Here is a 19,479-nt window from a genome sequence, read left to right as displayed (position 1 = left end):
TGCACTTTGTGGCTCTTTCCCCTACTCATGCTGCTTCCTACTGCCAAGAAAAGCTCCATCATCTCTGAAACCACCCTGTCACAGGCAGTCACAGGTAACTACTGCACTGGCCTTAGCCTCCACTTCGCCAGGCTAACGAAGCCCAGGTCCGTCAGCCTCTCCATACAGGCCATGTGCTTCGGGCGCCCAACACCATCTTGGCAGACCTCCTCTGGACCCTCTCCAGTTGCTCCCCATTCCTCCAGCACTGGGTGTACTACACTGGTACAGACTGTTCCAGACATGTGGCCACATGAGTGCTGAGTGGAGGGGAATAAGAACTGCCCTTGCCTGGGTGGCCATGCTCTTCCTAATGCAGTCCTGTATGCAGCTGGCCTCATTTGTGGTGAGCATGCACCACTGGCTCATATGGCACCCCTCATAATGTCCAGGGCCTTCTCCTCGGGGTCACTGCTCTGCTTGTCAGGTCCCTGCCTGTCCTGATTCACGTGTTGTTCTGCCCTGCTGAGGAGCCTTTCAAATAGGACAGGATGTGGGGTAGACCCCTGCATACCCCACCTTTCCCTGGCTTCGTGGTCAAGCATGACCCATTCATGAAAATCCTCTGAATTCGATTATCCAACCAGCTTTTTGCCCATCCGGATGTCTACCAGACATCCACTACTCTCTTCTCCTCCACAAGTGCAGGCCTTTTATCACAGAAGGCAATCAGGTGGGTCAGGAATAATTTACCCAACCGTGATGTTGTCCTGCACTAGGCATTGGGCTCCTCTGTAATGGTGAAAGGAAGTTCCCACTAGGAGAGCAAAGCCTGCAGTGCCCAAGGCCAGGAGAAACGGAGCTGGGACTTGCAGGAATGGCAGGAGAGGGGTTGACTGGCCCAGCTGACTCTGCAGCACCGTTGGGCCTGCTACAGAGTTCTTGAACCAATCCCCAGGAAGGACAAGGTGGCAGTGAAGAAGTCCCTGGGCCTGCGCAGCCTGTGATCCAGCCACCCTGAGGTCATCATTAGCCTAGTCCCTGTTCATATCATCTGGTGGGATGAGAACAGGTTCGGGAGGAGAAGAGTGAGAAGGGTTTGAGAATGCAGGGACTAGGGCAGAGATGTTGTTGTGATGTGCCTCCCATTTATGCAGCACACATGGATGTAGACAGGATGGACTTTCCCTAAAGGCAGTTTTTCATTTGTTTGGACACATGTAGGAAAGCCAAGATGCCCGGGGGCACTTGCCCAGCAATCACTCCAAAGGGGCATGGTTTTCCTGTAGGTCCCATGCTGTATCTGCTAGAGACATGTGGTTGTGCTGAACACCCCAGGCACCTGAAATGGTCCTGCCAGCCTATTTCTATGTCACTGAATCAAGTGTCTGCACTGAATTACTATAGTTGTTTGTAACACTGGGATCTTCAGCTGTCCCAGCTTCATAGTGAGTGAGGCTCTAGTTGTAGTAGGCATCTGGGGTCATTTCATATGGCCAAGAAAATTCTCCACCTGTCCCCTAGTTGACGCTCCGTAAGGATGTGGGTCTCCCAGTTACTCCATCAGAGCAAGCAGACACTGGCACATGCCTTGGACCACCTCTGTCTTTTCAACTGTCCCTAGGTGTTTGTGTGTGAGCAACAGACTCCCACCCTCCATCTCCAGGGATGATAACGGGAGGTTAGACAAGGAGCTTGAGTGCAGACATCTCTGTTGTGCTCACTTCAGTTTGGGCAAGGGGAATCCCACCTCCTGTGAGTTTGTGGAGTTCACGGGAGGGATCTGAATCCCACTGCATGCCAGGGGCTTCTAAACGGGCATGAGATGCCCAGATTGATCCATCTGAATCAATGCCTGAACCATGTGTCCATGAACTCCCTTCTTGTCCCCATCCAGGTATCCTGCCCAGTTAGGACATGGGAATCGGGGCTTCCAGGGTGGGACATTTCCACCTCTCATAGATAGTCATCCTCTGATGAAATAAATTACAATGGTGGAATCAGTCTCTCTGCACTCTGTAGGAAAGGACAATAGGTGATTATTTTAGTCTACTTCAAGGAATGTTTCCCAGGAGGAGGGAGCACAAGGGACAGGAAATTCAGGACTTCAGCTGGGCCTCTGCTCCTGAGCGGGATCAGGCTCCTGGGATGGAGGGATGCTCATGGCAACCTGGCAGCACTGCCCAGAGACAGCTGTGTGCAGGAGCAAAGAGCAGCAGGGCTCCGGGCACTGCCTGCAATTGCTGCCAGAAGATGAGAGAAGACAGCGAGAAGTGAAAGGCAGTGTGGAGTGGGAGGAGAGAGGAGAGCTCATTGTGGGAGAAATCTTCACAGCCTTTTGCACAGTAAGTCTCTGGCTGCAGGGCAATACTACTGTGATTTCTGGAGGGGTCTTCTGAACCCAATCCATCCCATGACTCTTTTTTTAGAGGTTGCTCTCCCGACTTCTCCAGTGTGGAGGATGGGGAGACGCTTCAGAGCAGGGATTCCGTGCCACACCGTCACAGGGACAGGGCATCCTGCTCCTTTCTTCCAAGGATGGCTGCAGGGGTGTGAAGCTGGGGTGTGCACACATGTCTGCATGGACTGTACTTCAGAGCAGTGTCCCTGTGCCCCAGGGAGCTGTGTGCCCAGGGCAGTGACTCTGCCACCTGCAAGGGTCAGCACTCAGCCTTCCTGCCGGGGAGCTCCCCATGGTGCTGCAGGGAGAAGCTCTGGATGTGAGGAGAGATCCCCGTCAGGGCAGGTACTTTCTCCCATTGAGAGGCTGCTGTGTGGGTCAGGGCTGGGGAACATATCCGGAGGAGACTTTTCAACAAGAATGCCAAGGCAGGGGACACCTGGAAGAGAAGGAACTTTCATGAGCCTGTGCTTTCAGTTATTTCCTGTTTGGGTGGAGTGAAATGGGACTGGATCTGTCAGGCTTAGACAGGGGACGGAGGCTCCAAAACAGTGACACTGAGAGAGGATCAGTTCTGGGAGGGACTCAGCAAATGCCTTCATCCACCCCTCAGCCTAAGGACAGAGCCAGCATCACCTTTCCAGCCTCAGCAAGGTTTCTCTCACCTGCTCTGTAGCACCCTCAGACACAGAGGTGCCCCTGGGCAGCGTCCTTCGCCCAGGAGGTTTTTGCAGGGCAGAGCTGAGCACCCAGCGGGTGGGATGGGGTGTGTGAGCACTGAGAGGGGAGAGACGTGGGGACAGAGAAACAGCTCCCCGCAGGGACGGCTCCAGGCAGCAGAGTCATGGTCAGAGTGTGAGAGGAAACCATCAACTCCAAGGCCTCCTCTCCTCTCCCAGCCAGCACAGCCCTCTGCTCTCAAGGCTGTGGGGTGCAGGGCAGGAGTTGTTTCCTCAGCAGCCGGACATGCAGGAGAGGAGACACTTGTGAGTGCCCCTCTGTCCCTCCCTGGTCCTGCCTCCCTGGGCACAAATATCATGGTATTGCTCCATGTTTCCCACCTGCCCATGCTGCCCTTGTGCTTCTGCTTGGACTCTCTGGGCAGGGGGCTTTTTGATGCAGTTCAGACACTGACCCTGCGGGTGCTGCCACACAGACGTGTCCTTGACAGTGAGGTGCCCAAGTGCCCCTCTAACCTGTGGGTCTCCATGCAATGCAGTGTGGGGGTCTGGGAATGAGCCAGGTCTCTCATCAGGACTCCCCATCCTTAGGACATTCAGCCATTTCGCTGGGGTGTCTGGCTGGGCTGCAAGCTGCCCTCCACAAGGACACAGCTCTCCCATTGCAGCTGACTGTTATCTAGGTGTCCCAGGGAGAAGCCACCTAGATCCTGAGGCCACGCTGACACATGCTGCTGGGAGGGTGGATGTGGGCAGCTGGAAGGAGCCTGATGTGTTGCTGGCTACAAGGAGACAGCTGAGACCTGCCTCACATTCCCTCAGAAAGAGTGCTGATGGGCACCTTGCAAGTGCATTCCTCTGCTCTCCGCAGTGTTGTTTCTTTTTCGGGTAACATGAGTGCAACTGTCCTCCACCTCCGAGGTGCGAGCAAGGTGGGAACAAGGCAGCTGGACAGGCCAGCTCTGTTCCCTCTGCACTAAAGCCAGAGTGAATCCTTTTGCCTCTCCAGAATCACAGCTGCTCACTCTGAGTGCAGCAGCAATGCTGAGGGTTTCTACCTCCATGAATCCTCCTCAGGTGTGACAAGGTCAGCTAAAGGAAACCAAAGAAGCCTTAAAACTATTCATGAATACACATTATGTAGAACTGGGAGTGAAGATGCTGAAAAACCCTGCAGCATTATGAGTGGATTAACTCTGACTGGAACTGGGAATATAACAGTGTAGTCACTCCTGTTCCCATGTCCGCAGTGCTGTAGGTCAGGGCTGACTCCTCCGGAGCCCACAGGCAGAGGTCCCTGCTCCTCACAGCAAACTCAGCCAGCACAAACCAGAGCTCAAGCCACGGAGCTCAAGGATGGTGCTGCTGAGATGGGGAGAAGTAACGTGTGTGTGTTTGGGGGAGGTTATGAGAAATTTTTGCTCACAGGAGTCTGTTCTAACTTGCCAATATCTCTTCTTCCTCAGAAAGTTCCCCTGTGCCATAAAGGAGCAAATGTCCAACAGCAGCTCCCTCAATGAGTTCCTCCTCCTCGCATTCGTGGACACATGGGATCTGCAGCTCTTGCACTTCTTGCTCTTCCTAGGCATCTACCTAGCTGCCCTCCTGGGCAACGGCCTCATCATCGCAGCCGTAGCCTGTGACCACCGCCTCCACACTCCCATGTACTTCTTCCTCCTCAACCTCTCCCTCCTCGACATTGGCACCCTCTCTGTCATTGTCCCCAAATCCATGGCCAATTCTCTGTGGGACACCAGGGCCATTTCCTACTTGGGATGTGCTGCACAGCTCTTTTTCATTCTCTTTTTCTTTTTGGCTGAGTTTTCTCTTCTTACTCTCATGGCCTATGACCGCTACGTTGCCATCTGCAAGACCCTGCACTATGGAACCATCATGGGCAGCAGAGCTTGTGTCCAAATGGCAGCAGCTGCCTGGGCCAGTGGTTTCTTCAATGCTGTGCTAACACATTTTCAATACCACTCTGCCAAGGCAACGTGGTGGACCAGTTTTTCTGTGAAGCTCCTGAGATCTTCAAGCTCGCCTGCTCTGACTCCTACCTCAGGGAAGCTCGGCTTCTTGTGGTTACTGTCTGTTTAATGTTTGCGTGTTTCGTTTTCATTGTGCTGTCCTATGTGCAGATCTTCTCTGCTGTGCTGAGGATCCCCTCTGAACAGGGACGACACAAAGCCTTTTCCATGTGCCTGCCTCACCTGGCCGTGGTCTCCCTGTTTATCAGCACGGCCATGTTTGCCTGCCTGAAGCCCCCCTCCATCTCCTCCCCAGCTCTGGATCTGGTAGTGGCTGTTCTGTACTCGGTGGTGCCTCCAGCAGTGAACCCCCTCATCTACAGCATGAGGAACAAGGAGCTCAAAGACGCACTGAGGAAACTGGTTCAGTAGGTACAATGTCAGCACCAGTAACTCTCCCATGTGCATCTGCTCCTCATTCCCAGGGTATTTGGCAACATACCTATGTGTTGCTGATATCTTTCTTTCCTACTTACTTTTTTCTGTTACATTCTCCTAAAAGAAAACATATTTTGCTTTGTGCCACTTGTGTCACGTGTCACTTTGCAGTGTCTCTTTTGGCGCCGACACTAAGGGAGCTCAGGGGCACAGAGTCAGGCTCAGACAAGCAGAAGCGTGGGGAGACCATGGGTCCTGTGTCCATTAGGAGAGCTCAGCTCCTGTGGCCACAGTCAAGGTGTGATCTCACACCCCTCTCCTGTGAGGGTGGCAGCTGGCTGTCACCATGGCCTGGTCCCTTCCCTCTACAGCCTTCCAACACTCCAAGCAGAGCAAAAGTGGAAAAGAGGAGAGTTTGGACGAAGTCTGTGGGGACAGACCCTCTGCTCCTCAGGACCATTCCCCCACTGCCACAGCAGGCAATTCCTCACTGCAGCCTTCACTCGGGGGCTGCAGCTTTCTTGGAGACACGTCCACCAACAGCAACAGGACTTTCTCTTGTCAGGGCTTTTCTCCTCATTTCCACACTGCCCTGCCTTGCTCTGATGCATTTTTATGGCCTCAGTGCTCAGTGCTCTTGTAACGTGCTGGTGGTAGGTTTGTGCTTCCCTGTGCATTCCTGTGAGCTCAGGCAGGACCAGGCATTGGGTGCATTTAGGCCAGACCTGGCCTGCACAAGAACATTACTTTAATAAAAGGGGATCCCCTCCATCACCTGCCTGAAGTCTGGCCTTTCTTCAGAAGCCAGAGTCAAAAATACGCCCAAAGAAATTTCACGATAGAAGGACCTGCTGCTCTGCTTGTGACCTCCAAGGGATGTGGGGGACAAGCTCAGAGTCTCCATGTGATCTGATAGGGACTGAGGGCTGGATGCAGGGTTCATCTGTTGGTGACCAGTGCCAGTGGAGATGGGGAATGGTCTCTGAATTTCCTGCCTGAGGCTGTCCCACAGGTGACAGTGCTGATGAGAGATGCCCATCCTTGTGGAGGGGAATCTGAGCGCCCAGGAGAGCTCAGGGGATCTCCAGGGACAGCGTGTGCCTGGTGTGGGCAGTGAGTGGAGCCTCACAAAGTAAGGGACAGTCCACAGTGGAGTGACCAGAAGGTAGAGCACTAAATGCAGGTATGCATGGGGAAAGGCAGGCTCTGCAGTCTCAGGAAAGGCAGTGGGGAGCCAGGAGGTGCAGGGAAGAGTCACTGGAGAGTGATTGCTGCACCCTCAGGGAAGAATCACAGGCTGGAGCCTTGCCTGAGTTATGCTGTGGACATGCCTGTGCCTGGCCCTGCACCTCCCACATCCGGACCTGTCCCTGTCCCCATCCTGCTGACCTGACTCCCCATCTCGACCTCGAACCTGCATCCACACTACAGTCAAGAAAGCCTTAGAAAGGGATGCTGGGACCTGAGCAGCACCCAGAGAGGGTTTTAGGTGCAAAAGATGACCATATATCCACAGCAATGCTTGCCTGACAGCCAATGTAAAGTGTAAGGAGAGCTTCAGATCTGGACCCCTACTCAGCTAACGCTGCCCACAGAGTCTTAGCTGCACAAAAAAGTGAGGGCAACCACTTGTGTCAGATTTTATGATGCACAGTTAGGAGGGGCAGCTCCAGGTCCCTCGAGGGCTGCGCTGGAGCCTTTCAGGAGCAGGCTGAGGTGGGGCTGACACCGGCAGGGTGGGTGGGGAGAGGGCAGCTCCCCTCTGCTATGCTGGAGCTGAGGCTGGGTCTGGGCACAGCTTTTCCCTGGGGAGCTCCCTGAGGAGCTGTTCCAGGTTATCCTCCACCTCTGCCCTGCCAGCAGCACCAGTGCTCAGGGTGCCAGGCGGGAAGTACACAAGGGTGGAAGGGGGATGGACTGCACAGGGGGAGCATTGAGACCTTGTCTGTGCATGCAGGGATGGAGTGAGGAAAGGCAGAGCTCAGCCGGAGCTGGCACCAGAGACCTTGGACATGAAAAGGGCTGGGGCATTAAATGTCTTTTTTGCCTCAGCTTTCCAGGGGAAGCTCTGCCTGAGGCCTCCCAGTTACAGGGGTGTGAGCAGACAGCCGTGCTCTGGGATGTGCTGGGGTGTGGTGCAGAAGAGAGGCTGTGCAAGGCTGGCCTTTTCTCCTGTCTCTGGATACGGAGACCTGCAGGAGGACGGAGCTGGCCATGGAGCACCCCACAGCTGGGGTGAGCAGGCAGTGCTGGAAAGGGGTGATGTGAGGGGCTGGTCTGGGATGATGGCCCTGGGGCAGCTTCCCCAGTGTGTCCATGCAACACAGGGAACAACCTGGGCTCTTCTCTTCTGCACCCTCCATGTCCTGGTGCCTTTCCCAGGAGACCTGCATTTGCCCTGCAAGCACATGGCCATGTGCTCCCACACTGCCGTTCACACACAGTAGCTGACTGCTGGCATTTTTCCTCTCCTGGGTCCTTTCCAGCTCAGCCCAGCCTCTCCCCAGCTCCCCCCACCTCCCCTGCCCTCTCCCCAGCCCACCCAGCAGAGCAGCCCAGCCTGGGGGTGGCCCCGCAGCAGTGCCCATCGCAGGGGACTGCAGAGCTCTGGGCACTCACCCCACAGCCCCAGCACCTCTGAAGGGCACAGCAGGTCCTGGGGGCAGAGAGGGGTGTCAGCCTCCCCATCAGCCCACGGGTGGGCTGGTGGCCAGCAATGGCACAAGGAAATGGAGGCCACTCACTCCATGTCTCCACTGCTCTCATGACCAGCAGATCCTTAACCCTGGCTGCCTGCAGCCCCTCTGGGCAGCCCCTCTGCCCAGCACAGCACAAGAGTCCTGGCCCCGGGGCTCCTCACGCAGCTCCAGTGACAGAGCAGCCTGCCCTGAGCTGACACACACAGAAACAGGTTTTCATTTATTCCTCCCCACAAGCACACGGTTGCTCCTTTGCTCTTCTCCGGAGATGTCCCTGCTCCCCAGAGGGCCTTTCCCCAGATCAGTGTGTCCATGTTGGCCTAGACGGCCCTTCCTGCACCCCTCCCCTGTGCTCCCTGCAGGGTCCCTGGCTGGCAGTGCTGCTCTGCAGGGTGAGCAGGCTTTGGGGTGACTCTGCACTGGCAGTGCTGGTCAGGGCAGGCCCAGCTGGACCAGCATCACTGCACCTGACAACGCCCTCCCCAGGGTCTGTGGCTGTGCAGGATGCTTGGAGCAATCACAGGGCATTTCCAAGGGCTCAGGGGTGGCATAGACCCAGCCCACTGCCTCTCCTGAGATTGCAGAGCCCTGATTTGGTGCATTCTTTGGTTTAGCCCTTTGCTTTGGGTGACTCCACTTGGTTTTGGAGACTCTTCTCACTGCCCGTCCCAGGAATGTGCTGTCCCTGGAGATCTCCTGTGCTCTTCTGGTGGCTCAGTACTCCCTTCCAGAAGGATGGGCATCCATCACCAGCGCTCTAATGGGTGGGACAGTCCCTGGCACAGACCTCTTGAGCACTCACCCTCTCCAGGGACACTGGGCACCCACAAGTGACAGCTGAATCCAGCCCTCATTCCCTCACACATCACCCAAAAGACCTGATGCCCCTTAGCCCATGGAAAACACAGGCACGGAAACAGGGCCTTTTTGGGGGCAATGCCCTGAGCGCATTCTTGGCTCCAGCTTGGGAAGAAGAGCCCAACCTTCAGGCACAGTACTAAGGAGATCCCCTTTTATTACAGTGGTGCTACTTGGGAGGTCAGCTCTGACACAGTGATCATCAGCTTTGCAGAAGGCCCCTGGGTCAGAGGGATGGGCTTTGCGCCTCTGTACACAAATGTTTGAATTCCTCCCACTTCTCCAGACATGACTATCACAGACAGAATGCGCAAAGTACTAGAGTTGCCTGAGATAAACTGGGAATTACTTGTGAGGAGAGATGGGCAGCTCATTGCTGCTGAAATATTAACAGCTGAAACAGTTTCTTCAATGCATCCTTGAGCTCTTTGTTCCTCATGCTGTAGATGAGAGGGTTCACTGCTGGAGGAACCACCGAGTACAGAACAGTCACCGTCAGATCCAGAGCTGGGGAGGAGATGGATGGGGGCTTCAGGTAAGCAAAAAATGAGGCGCTGACAAACAGGGAGACCACAGCCAGGTGAGGCAGGCACATGGAAAAGGCTTTGTGTCGTCCCTGCTCAGAGGGGATCCTCAGCACAGCAGTGAAGATCTGCACGTAGGACAGCACAATGAATATGAAACACCCAAAGACTAAAGAGGCAGTAACCACAGTAACCCCAACTTCCCTGAGGTAGGAGTCTGCGCAGGAGAGCTTGAGGATCTGGGGGATTTCACAGAAGAACTGGTCCACTGTGTTGCCTTGGCAGAGTGGTATTGAAAATGTATTAGCAGTGTGCAGCACAGTACTGAGAAAACCACTGGCCCAGGCAGCTGCTGCCATTCTGACACAAGCTCTGATGTCCATGAGGGTCCCATAGTGCAGGGGTTTGCAGATGGCAACAAAGCGGTCATAGGCCATGACAGTGAGGAGAGAACACTCTGCTGACATAAAGAAGACAAAGAAAAAGACCTGGGCAGCACATCCTGAGTAGGAAATGGCCCTGGTGTTCCAGAGGGAATTGGCCATGGATTTCGGGACAGTGGTGGAGATGGAGCCAAGGTCGAGGAGGGAGAGGTTGAGGAGGAAGAAGTACATGGGGGTGTCGAGGCGGTGGTCACAGGCTACGGTTGTGATGATGAGGCCATTGCCCAGGAGGGCAGCCAGGTAGATGCCCAGGAAGAGCGAGAAGTGCAAGAGCTGCAGCTCCCGTGTGTCTGCAAATGCCAGGAGGAGGAACTCGTTGAGGGAGCTGCTGTTGGGCATTCACTCCCTCTGGGCGCAGGTGGACTGTCCAAGGAGAAAAAGACAGTGACAAGTTAGGAGAGACTTCTCTGAGAAAAACTTCCAATTTTTCAAATAAATCCCTCCCAAATACAAATGCATTTCCTTTCTCCTTCTCAGGAAGACCTTTGTTCAGCTCCCCAGCTTCAGCTCCAGCTGAGTGTGCTGGGAGGAGCAGAGGCTTGTCCTGCTTTAACACCAGTGGGTACATGGGAACTAGTTTGTAACGTCTACATCTCTGACGTCAGAGGACATCCACCTTTAATGGAAAAGGTCTGCTAATATAAGCACACATAATTCTAAAGAGTGTGGCCTCCAGCAGAGAGGTTTAGCAATTTGGGGGGTTTGTTTTTTGGAGATTTTTAAGATCTGCCATCACATCTGGTGAGTGTATTGCTGCAAGAACGAACCTTATAAAGACCAGAGAGGCCAATGGCTTCTCAGTGGCTTGGTGCAGAATCAGGAGTGCTGCTGGGTCCATCCATCTTGTTTCCAGCTGCCATGCGCTTGCGCTTGTGTTACCCAGTGGATGATTTCACCCACAAGTTATTCTAAAAAAGACACTGGACTCTGATGAGATCACGAGAGGCTGGTTTCAAAGCACAGATCTAACTCTGCTCTCTTTCTCAACTCCGGGTGGAGATGTGATGGAGAGAACAGGACTTTCCTCCTGACATACATGATCACACCAAGGACTCTGTGAGGTGAGAGCTGATAGCTAAGGAAATTCCCACACTCCCATTCTGGCTGAAGAAATACCAGGTTCACTTCAGCTGCACATGTACAAAACCATTCAGGAGCATTTTGTGGCATGAGCATCTCCTGAGCTTCTTGAAATGGCTCTCCAATGCTGCTCAGATCCAATGGGAGAGCTGTGCCCTTCTGGAGGGCAGCTCACAAACGCAGCAGGACACCGGAAGGAGACAGTCATGTGTCCTGAAAACAAGGTCTCCTAAAGGGAGAGTCAACTCCTTTGCCAGCCGCTCCGACTGCATTGCTCAGCACCCTAGGGTTCAAACAGGGCTTGGGCACCTAACCTCTCTGCAGACACCTCCACGGCAAGACCTCAGGGTGGGTGTCTGAATATGTAGCTGACCTCCCAGCTGAGAGCAAATATAAGAACAGTAAGGAGAGGTAGGGAAACAGGGAGAAACGCTGTGACCCTGCCTCCAAGGGAGGAGAGAAAGAGACAGAGGGCACCTTCCCTAGATTGCACCTCCTAGACAGTTTGTCCTCCCAGGGCAGTCATTCTTAGCCCCTTTGCCTTTCGGGGGAAATGGGCACGTGGCAGGAGAGAGGAGAAAAGGGTGGCTTGCTCGGAGGAAGACACCTCCAAGAAAGGACCACAAGAGAGTTGCCTGAATCCAGCCTACCACGGTGTTTGTGTGGGCACTTTCCAGCATTCCCTGAGCATCTCTTGGCTGCCTGGAGCTGTCCCCAGTGGGAGCTTTCTCCGTCCCCATGTCTCTCCCCTGTCAGTGCTCACAGACCCCATCCCACCCACTGGGCGTTTGGCTCTGCCCTACGGAAACCTTCCAGTAAAAGGGCACTGCCCAGAGGCATCTCTGTGTTTGCAGGACCTAAGGAGCAGGTGAGACTATGCAAGATGAGAACGATGAGAGCTGCAAAGGTGCTATTGCTGCTGCCGGCAGGTAAAAAGATGGTTGAAGGAACTTTCTGGTATCCTTGCAGACCTATTTATCCCTCCCAGTAACACTGCAGAACTCTCCTTCAGTCACCTAAACCTAAACCATCCTTTTTGATTTATGCCCTGTAAAAGATATAAAACAAAATCAGAGCCTCAGGAGAGTGCGTTCCCTTTCAGGTAAGCCTGCCATGAGTGTCCCCTTGAAAAGTCCCCTCCAGACATGTCCTGGGGGTGAGCTAGAGCTGTGAGAAGCCCTGACCCTCGCAGCACCCTCTCGACGAGGGAATGTACCTGCCCTGCCGGAAGTCACTCCTCCCACTCAGAGCTTCACCCCACAGCACTGTGGGGAGCTCCTTGGGCAGGCTGAGTGCTGACCCTCGCAGGCACAGAGTCACTGCTCCGGGCACAGAGCACCCTGGAGTGCAGGGACACCACTCTGAACAACAGCCCTGCAGAGACCTATGTACACAACCTGGCTTCACTCCCCTGCACCAGTCCTAGAAGGAAATAGCCATGATGCCCTGTCCCTGTGACAGTGTGGCTGGGAATCCCTGCTCTGAAGCATCTCCCCCTCCTCGGCAAAAGACAAGCTGGGAGAATGATCCTTAAAAAAAAAGTCATGGGGTGAAATGGGTTCAGAAGAGCCCTCCAGGAACCTCGGTAGCATTGCCCTGCAGCCAAAGACTTACCGTGTCAAGGGCTGTGAAGATTTCTCTCACAAGGAGCTCTCCTCTCTCCTCCCACTCCACACTGTCTTGCACTTCTCTCTGCCTTGTCACCTCTCATGTCAGCAGCAGCAGGCAGTGCCCGGAGCCCTGCTGCTCTTTGCAGAGGAGCTGCTCCTGCACAAAGCTGTTCCTGGGCAGTGGTGCCAGGTTGCCATGAGCTCCCTCCATCCCCGGAGCCTGGCCCCACTCAGGAGCAGAGGCCCAGCTGAGCTCATGAATTTCTCTGTCCCTTGTGCTCCCGCCTCCTGGGAAATGTTCACTGAAGTAGACTAAAATAATCAGCTATTGTCCTTTCCTAAAGAGTGGAGAGAGATGGATTGCAATATTGCAATTAATTTCATCAGAGAATGGCTATCTAGGAAAGGTGGAACTGTCCTACTCTGGAAGCCCCTATTTCCATCTCTTAACTAGGCAGGACACCTAGATGGGGACAAGAAGGGAGCTCATGGACACATGGTTCAGGTTTTCATTCAGATGAGTCAGTCTGGACATTGCATGCTGCTTTAGAAGCCCCTGGGCTGGAGTGGGATTCAGCAAACTCCCATGAACTCCACAAACACAAAGGAGGGGGGGGGGGGATTACCCTTCCCAAGCTGAAGTGAGCATAACCTAGATGTCTGCACGTGAGCTCCTTGTCTACACTCCCATTGTAATCACTGGAGATGGAAGGTGGGAGTCAGTTGCTCAAAAACAAACACTTGGTGACATTAGCCAGGACCAGCTCCAGCTCCAGCTGAGCTTTGGCTTGCCTAACTCCATCCCAAACAAGATGAAATCCTCTCTGCTGCAGTCCAGGGTGGTGACTCTGTTATTCCTCTTACTTATCCACCATCTCACAGGCACTGCAGTGACAGACAACCTCCACATTCACATCTCCATCCAACCTCAGCTTCAGGCAGGAAACCAAGGGGAGGATGGCACCATCTACTTAGAGGCACAAACTACAGAGCTGCAGAAACCACACTGCAGAAAAGCTTGCTCTTCTCCCCTCACCACTGAGGGGATCCAGGCAATGGCCTTTCAGGTGGTTCAAGGCGGATGCAAAGAATTTCCATTGTAATGTAGCTATGCCTGAGGCAGTGCCTCCCAGGCTGCCCTTACAGGCAACAGGGAGGAGGTGGTGCTCACCTGCCTTCTTTTAGATGGTCACATAAAGCACAAAGGACTCCTGTCCCAGAGACATTTACTCTGTGCTTGAAATGGGTCCTGAGATCATAGGCGTTCAGGATAATTCAGGTTGAAGGGACCACAGGAGGCCTGTAGTGCAACGTGCTGCTCAAAGCAGGGTCAGATAGAGGGCCAGAAACCAAAAAAATGTCCCTGCCAAGGGATTTCTGGGGTGATACAGCTGGAGAAGACAGTAGAGGGTTGACGGGTTGATCGCTTGGAGAAAATGGTTTCTTTTTTCCCCTTCTCCCGAGAATTAAATCCTCAGCTCTCCAGAGGGAAGAAGCTGGGACACTAACTTTGCCACCAACATGGAGGTGGAGAAGCTCTTCAGTCCCTTACAGACAGAGGCTGGTCCAAAGGCCACCACCCCAATGGCACCAGACCCCCAGGCATGCCTGCCTTGCTGCTGGGCACCCTCCAGCCTCCAGGCAGGAGGTCTGTGGGGAAGAGAGTGGGGTCTGCAGCCTGCAGCCCTGGCCACCCAGCAGGTGTGGTGGGACCCTGCTCCTCTAGATGAGACTGGGCTCTCCTGCATTTCCCCAGTGTGAAGCCTGCATCACCTCTGGCTGAGAATGCAGCCCGGCAGGGAGGGCCAACATGGGAAAAACAGTCTCTGTTCCAGGGTATGAAGAGAGAGGGGAGGGCAGAGGGGGATCTGCTCATGCCCCAGTCAGTGATTCCTTCCCTGCAGCTGGTACAGCTCTGCTGATGCCCTGTAACCCATGAGCCCAGGAGGTGGGACTGCAATCTCCCCTGGCTCTAAAGATTTCTCAGCCCTTCAGACCCAGGATGCAAAGCACTGGTCTGGGGACACCTCAGCAGTCGAAGGGGCTTAATGCCTGGCATGTTCCTGAGAACTTTTCTGCAGTCTCCCAGCACTGGTTTGACTCCTGTTGCCCATGGAGCAGAGACTCCTTTGGAGGATGAACTCGCTCACTGTGTGACTCTGAGAACAGGCTTGACCAGGGAGTACAAATGGCAGCAAGGCCTCAACCCCACAACAGTGTCCCCTGCCCAGGACTCCACTTTCCAGCCCCTTCCTCCTAGAGGATTTGTGTTGGGAGATCTCCAGAACTACAGTCTGCTCTGAGCTGGGCTGAGTTTACAGTTAGATCAGGTTGGTAAGTGCCTTCTCCAGGAGAGTGTTTAGAAATCCCCTGGCCCCTGCCCCAGTGCTGCTCAGCTGTCGTGGACATTTCTTTATTTTTTCATTAGACTCATTTGAAATTTGTTTTGCTGCACCTTCTCCTCGTTGTCTCTTGTGCTTTCCTCCCCTTGGCCCCCAGTCAGACCATCCCATCTACTTTGACCAAGCACAATGAAAGCATCACCTCCAAGCATAGCCTTGCTGGGATCTCCTGGGACCATGCAGGCAAGCCATGGTGGCCAGCTCAAAGCAGAGCTATGTGCTTCACACCCCTACGTGGCCTCCAGGGAGACTGTATGGCAATGTAACATGACCCAGGGTGAAGCCTCTGGGCTGACACCAGGGCAGAGCTGGGACCCGCAGCTGTGAGAAGAGAGGACCTCCAGCAGCTCCTCTCCACACTTGGGCAGGGAGTGACACACTTGGCAGTGCTCCTGAGGGAGAATCATGACACAGGAGAGGGGCACTGTGAGCTGCAGTGCTTGGCACCAACAATCTGTCTTGTGTCTGGCGGTCCTGGCAGGCGGTGCTGGTGACTGCAGCCCCTGAGAGTCTCCCATTCCTGCTAGCAGCAATGAGTCCCCTCCATGACCTTTGGGAGCTTCCCAGAGTGTTGTGGCTCCCATCTGTGCCTCATCTCTGAATTGGCCCAGCCCTGCATGTGGCCCCACAGCCCCACTGTGCACACACCATAACGGACAGGGTGCATTCTGGGGTGGGTAAACATCCCCTCAGCACGGTCCCCATGACAGCCCTCCTGCTCCTGCCTGCTCCACCCACCACGGCCCTCCTGTCTGGCAGCTTCCCACTAGTCCCCAGCCCTGCCCAGCCCTCATCCTGTCCCCCACCAGGGTTAGCAGGAGTCTATGCTCTGGGGTCTGCTGGGGCCTGGGCCCAGGGAGAGAGGCCAGGCAGGATGGCCATTCTCCCCATACAGGTGCTGAGCCCAGCAGGCAGATGGAGCTGGTCACATTCCAAGATCACCTCTCACAAGCACCGTGGGGAATGGCCAGTGCTGGAAATGGGTGGTATGAGGGGCTGGGTCTAGGAGGAGCTTCCTAGGACAACTTCTCTCTGTTCATGCAAAAACAAGCTGGGCTGGATCTTTTTACTGAGGCACCCTGTTTGAGGGCCCCCATGGGAGAAGGATGGTCTACAGGCCCAGCAGATGGCCTCACACCTCCTCTGCATGCTCCCTGCCAGCCCTGCAGAGCACCCAGCAGAGGGCTTGTCCTCCCAGGGCTCACAGCTGGATGCACAGTCCTCTACCTGGGCATGGAGCCTTGTCTGGGGGTGACTTTTGGAGTAAGGACCAGCACACAGGGTGTCTGAAGACACACAGATTGTCTGAAGGAGATGTGCTGGGGACAGGGCCTGAGGGACAGCAGCAAACTGATACGGCTCCTGGGTCATGCTTCCTTCAACACAAGCTCCCACAAGGGCTCCCAGCCTTCCTGTTGGTGCCACCCATCAGGTGGGATGATGGCAGAATGAGCTGGGAGGGTGGGGAGCGTTAATCCTTCTTCAGGCACTTCCCAGGCCATGTGGAAGGCCAGCAGAGCAAGGACTTCTGGCTCTGCACCATGAGCTTGCTTTAGTGTAATCACACTCTGAACATTGTCTTGGATTAAATGTCAGCATTTTTCTCTCCAAGATACTTTCAAGCCCAGTTCCACTTCCTTCTCATCTCTCCCAATCCCTCCTCTGATCTCCTTGCCATTCCGCCCCCCCCCCCAACAGCCCCGTTTTCATGCGGAGCCATGAGCTAACGGTGCTGCTCTGCAGAGCAAGCAGGCTGTGGGGCCACGGGGTGACTCTGCACTGGCCATGCTGGTCAGAGTGGGAGGCAGATCCAACCAAATAGGGATCGTGGCCTCCAATCCCTCCAGGTGACTGCAGATGTGGCAGGTGCTTGGAGAGACTATGGAGTATTTCCAAAGCTACTAGTTGTGTCCAGGTGCGTTTCTAGATCCTGCCCCTGGTATTTCATTGACCATGACATGAATCACCCTCTAGTCTCCCTTCCCCCTGCCAGATGGGTCCCCAGTGCCTCTCCTGGGATTGCAGAGTCCTCTTTTGCCTACAGATCCCTACGTCAAATGCTTTAAGTTTTAAGTGCCTCCGCCTTGGAGGATTTCTCACTTTGTGAGGTTCCACTCACTGTCCACACCAGCCATACGCTCTCCCAGGAGATGCCCTGTGCTCTCCTGGCACCTCCAAATTCCCCTCCAGAAGGATGGACACCTGACACTGTGCCTTAACATGTTGGACAGCTGTGGGTATGTAAATCCATGACCCTTCATCCCCTCCACTGTCATTGGACACCAATGGGTGAGTCCTAAATCCAGCCCTTGGTCTCTAAAAGATCATAACATGATTATGAGCTTTTTGCTCCTGAACCCACGGAGAACCCTGGGCAACAGGCCATCCTGGATTGCAAATCCTTGGGGCTATTCTTGACAGCAGCTTTGGAAGAAAAGCTCAGCCTTCAGGCACTGCACCAGGAAGAACCGACTTTATTACAGAGATACTGTGAGGGAGTCACCTCTGACCCAGTGTTAGACACAATTTTATACGGGCACCAGGTGAGACAGAGCAGTTCCAGTTAGAGTGGAAGGAATCCAAGCATTTGTGCAGCAACATGATAAGAAATACTACTACTAATAGTAATAATAGTCATATTAAAAATAAAGTGAACAAAGAAAGCTCAGTCCTGGTATGGGACACAGGGGAAGTCATCTGTGGAGAGCAAAGGCAATGCTACCACTGCTGAAAAATGTCCATGAAATCACTTTCCTCAGGGCATCTTTGAGCTCCTTGTTCCTCATGCTGTAGATGAGGGGGTTCACTGTTGGAGGCACCACTGAGTACAGAACAGCTACCACCAGATCCACAGCTGGGGAGGAGATGGAGGGGGGCTTCAGGTAGGCAAAAAATGAGGTGCTGACAAACAGGGAGACCACGGCCAGGTGAGGCAGGCACATGGAAAAGGCTTTGTGCCGGCCCTGCTCAGAGGGGATCCTCAGCACAGCAGTGAAGATCTGCACATAGGACAGCACAATGAAAATGAAACACCCAAAGTCTAAACAGGCAGTAACCACAATGAGCCCAACTTCCCTGAGGCAGGAGTCTGAGCAGGAGAGCTTGAGGATCTGGGGAATCTCACAGAAGAACTGGTATACGACATTGCCTTGGCAGAGTGGTATTGAAAATGTGTTCCCAGTGTGCAGCACAGCATTGAGGAAACCACTGGCCCAGGCAGCTGCTGCCATTTGGACACAAGCTCTGGTGCCCATGATTGTCCCGTAGTGCAGGGGTTTGCAGATGGCAACGTAGCGGTCATAGGCCATGACTGTGAGAAGAGAATACTCTCCTCCTAACAAGAAGACAAATAGAAAGACTTGTGCAGCACATCCCAAGTAGGAAATGGCCCTGGTGTCCCAGAGGGAATTGGCCATGGATTTGGGGACTGTGGTGGATATGAAGCTGAGGTCGAGGACGGAGAGGTTGAGGAGGAAGAAGTACATGGGGGTGTGGAGGTGGTGGTCACAGGCTACAGCTGTGATGATGAGACCGTTGCCCAGGAGGGCAGCCAGGTAGATGCCCAGGAAGAGCGAGAAGTGCAAGAGCTGCAGCTCCTGTGTGTCTGCAAATGCCAGGAGGAGGAACTCGTTGAGGGAGCTGCTGTTGGACATTTTGTTATCTCTGGATATGGGGGACTGTCCAAGGAGGAAAAGACAGTGACAAGTCAGCAGGGAATTCTCTGTTCAAAGCTCTTGCCCTCTCTCTCTCTCTCTCTCTCTCTCTCTCTCTCTCTCTCTCACACACACACACACACACACACACAGACACACACACACTGCTTCATTCATGTCTGGAGTTCCAATTTGTGCTGGCTGCGTGTGCCATGAGGAGCAGGGACCTCTGCCCACAGGCTCCAGAGGGGTCAGTCCTCCTATAATGTAGAAAGTTTATTTAACATCTTCACATCTAATTCTGAGGCATTTTGACCACAAAAGCAACAGCTTCACTTTTGGGGCTTGTTTGTTTGTTTGTCTGCTCTGCAGGGTAGGAATATGCAACCTTTCCACTGCTCTCCGTGTGAAGACTAGTGAGTCCCGAGAGGCAAAAGCTCTCCCTGTGCCCTAGGACAGAGCCGGCACACTGGTCTCCACATCAGTCCCATTCCCAGCTGCCTTGGGCATGCACTTTTCTCAGCTAGGGGACAGTCTCGACTGCAAGTTACCCTTAAAGGAAACTGGCCTCTGATGACAGTGATGGCCATTTGCAAAGCGCAGATCTCCAAACTCACCTCTCACTCAGTTCAGATGTCCCAAGAGTGATGGAGAGGGTGGGACTCAGCATATAGCTCCAATGATCAGAAGAAGGACTCTGTGACGTGGTGCTGATACTGAGGGAGCTTTTGACACCCAGTTTCTA

The 19,479-nt window shown here is 54.1% G+C and overlaps 1 protein-coding gene across 1 annotated transcript in view; it reads right to left on the bottom strand.

Moving 5' to 3' along the window:
• The window catches only part of LOC136996048 (olfactory receptor 14A16-like), an 83,237-nt gene extending 64,503 nt beyond the window's left edge, over positions 1–18,734 (bottom strand). Inside the window, exon 1 of the mRNA XM_067317044.1 lies at positions 17,832–18,734. Within this exon, the coding sequence (XP_067173145.1) occupies positions 17,832–18,734 (903 nt within the window). The remainder of the gene's footprint in view (positions 1–17,831) is intronic.
• Between the last annotated feature and the right edge of the window lie 745 nt (positions 18,735–19,479).

The sequence above is a fragment of the Apteryx mantelli genome, unplaced genomic scaffold (assembly GCF_036417845.1).
Source record: "Apteryx mantelli isolate bAptMan1 unplaced genomic scaffold, bAptMan1.hap1 HAP1_SCAFFOLD_20, whole genome shotgun sequence".
NCBI lineage: Eukaryota > Metazoa > Chordata > Aves > Apterygiformes > Apterygidae > Apteryx > Apteryx mantelli.
The sequence above is the reverse complement of the archived record's forward strand: the minus strand, read 5'-3'. Positions and strand labels throughout refer to the sequence as shown.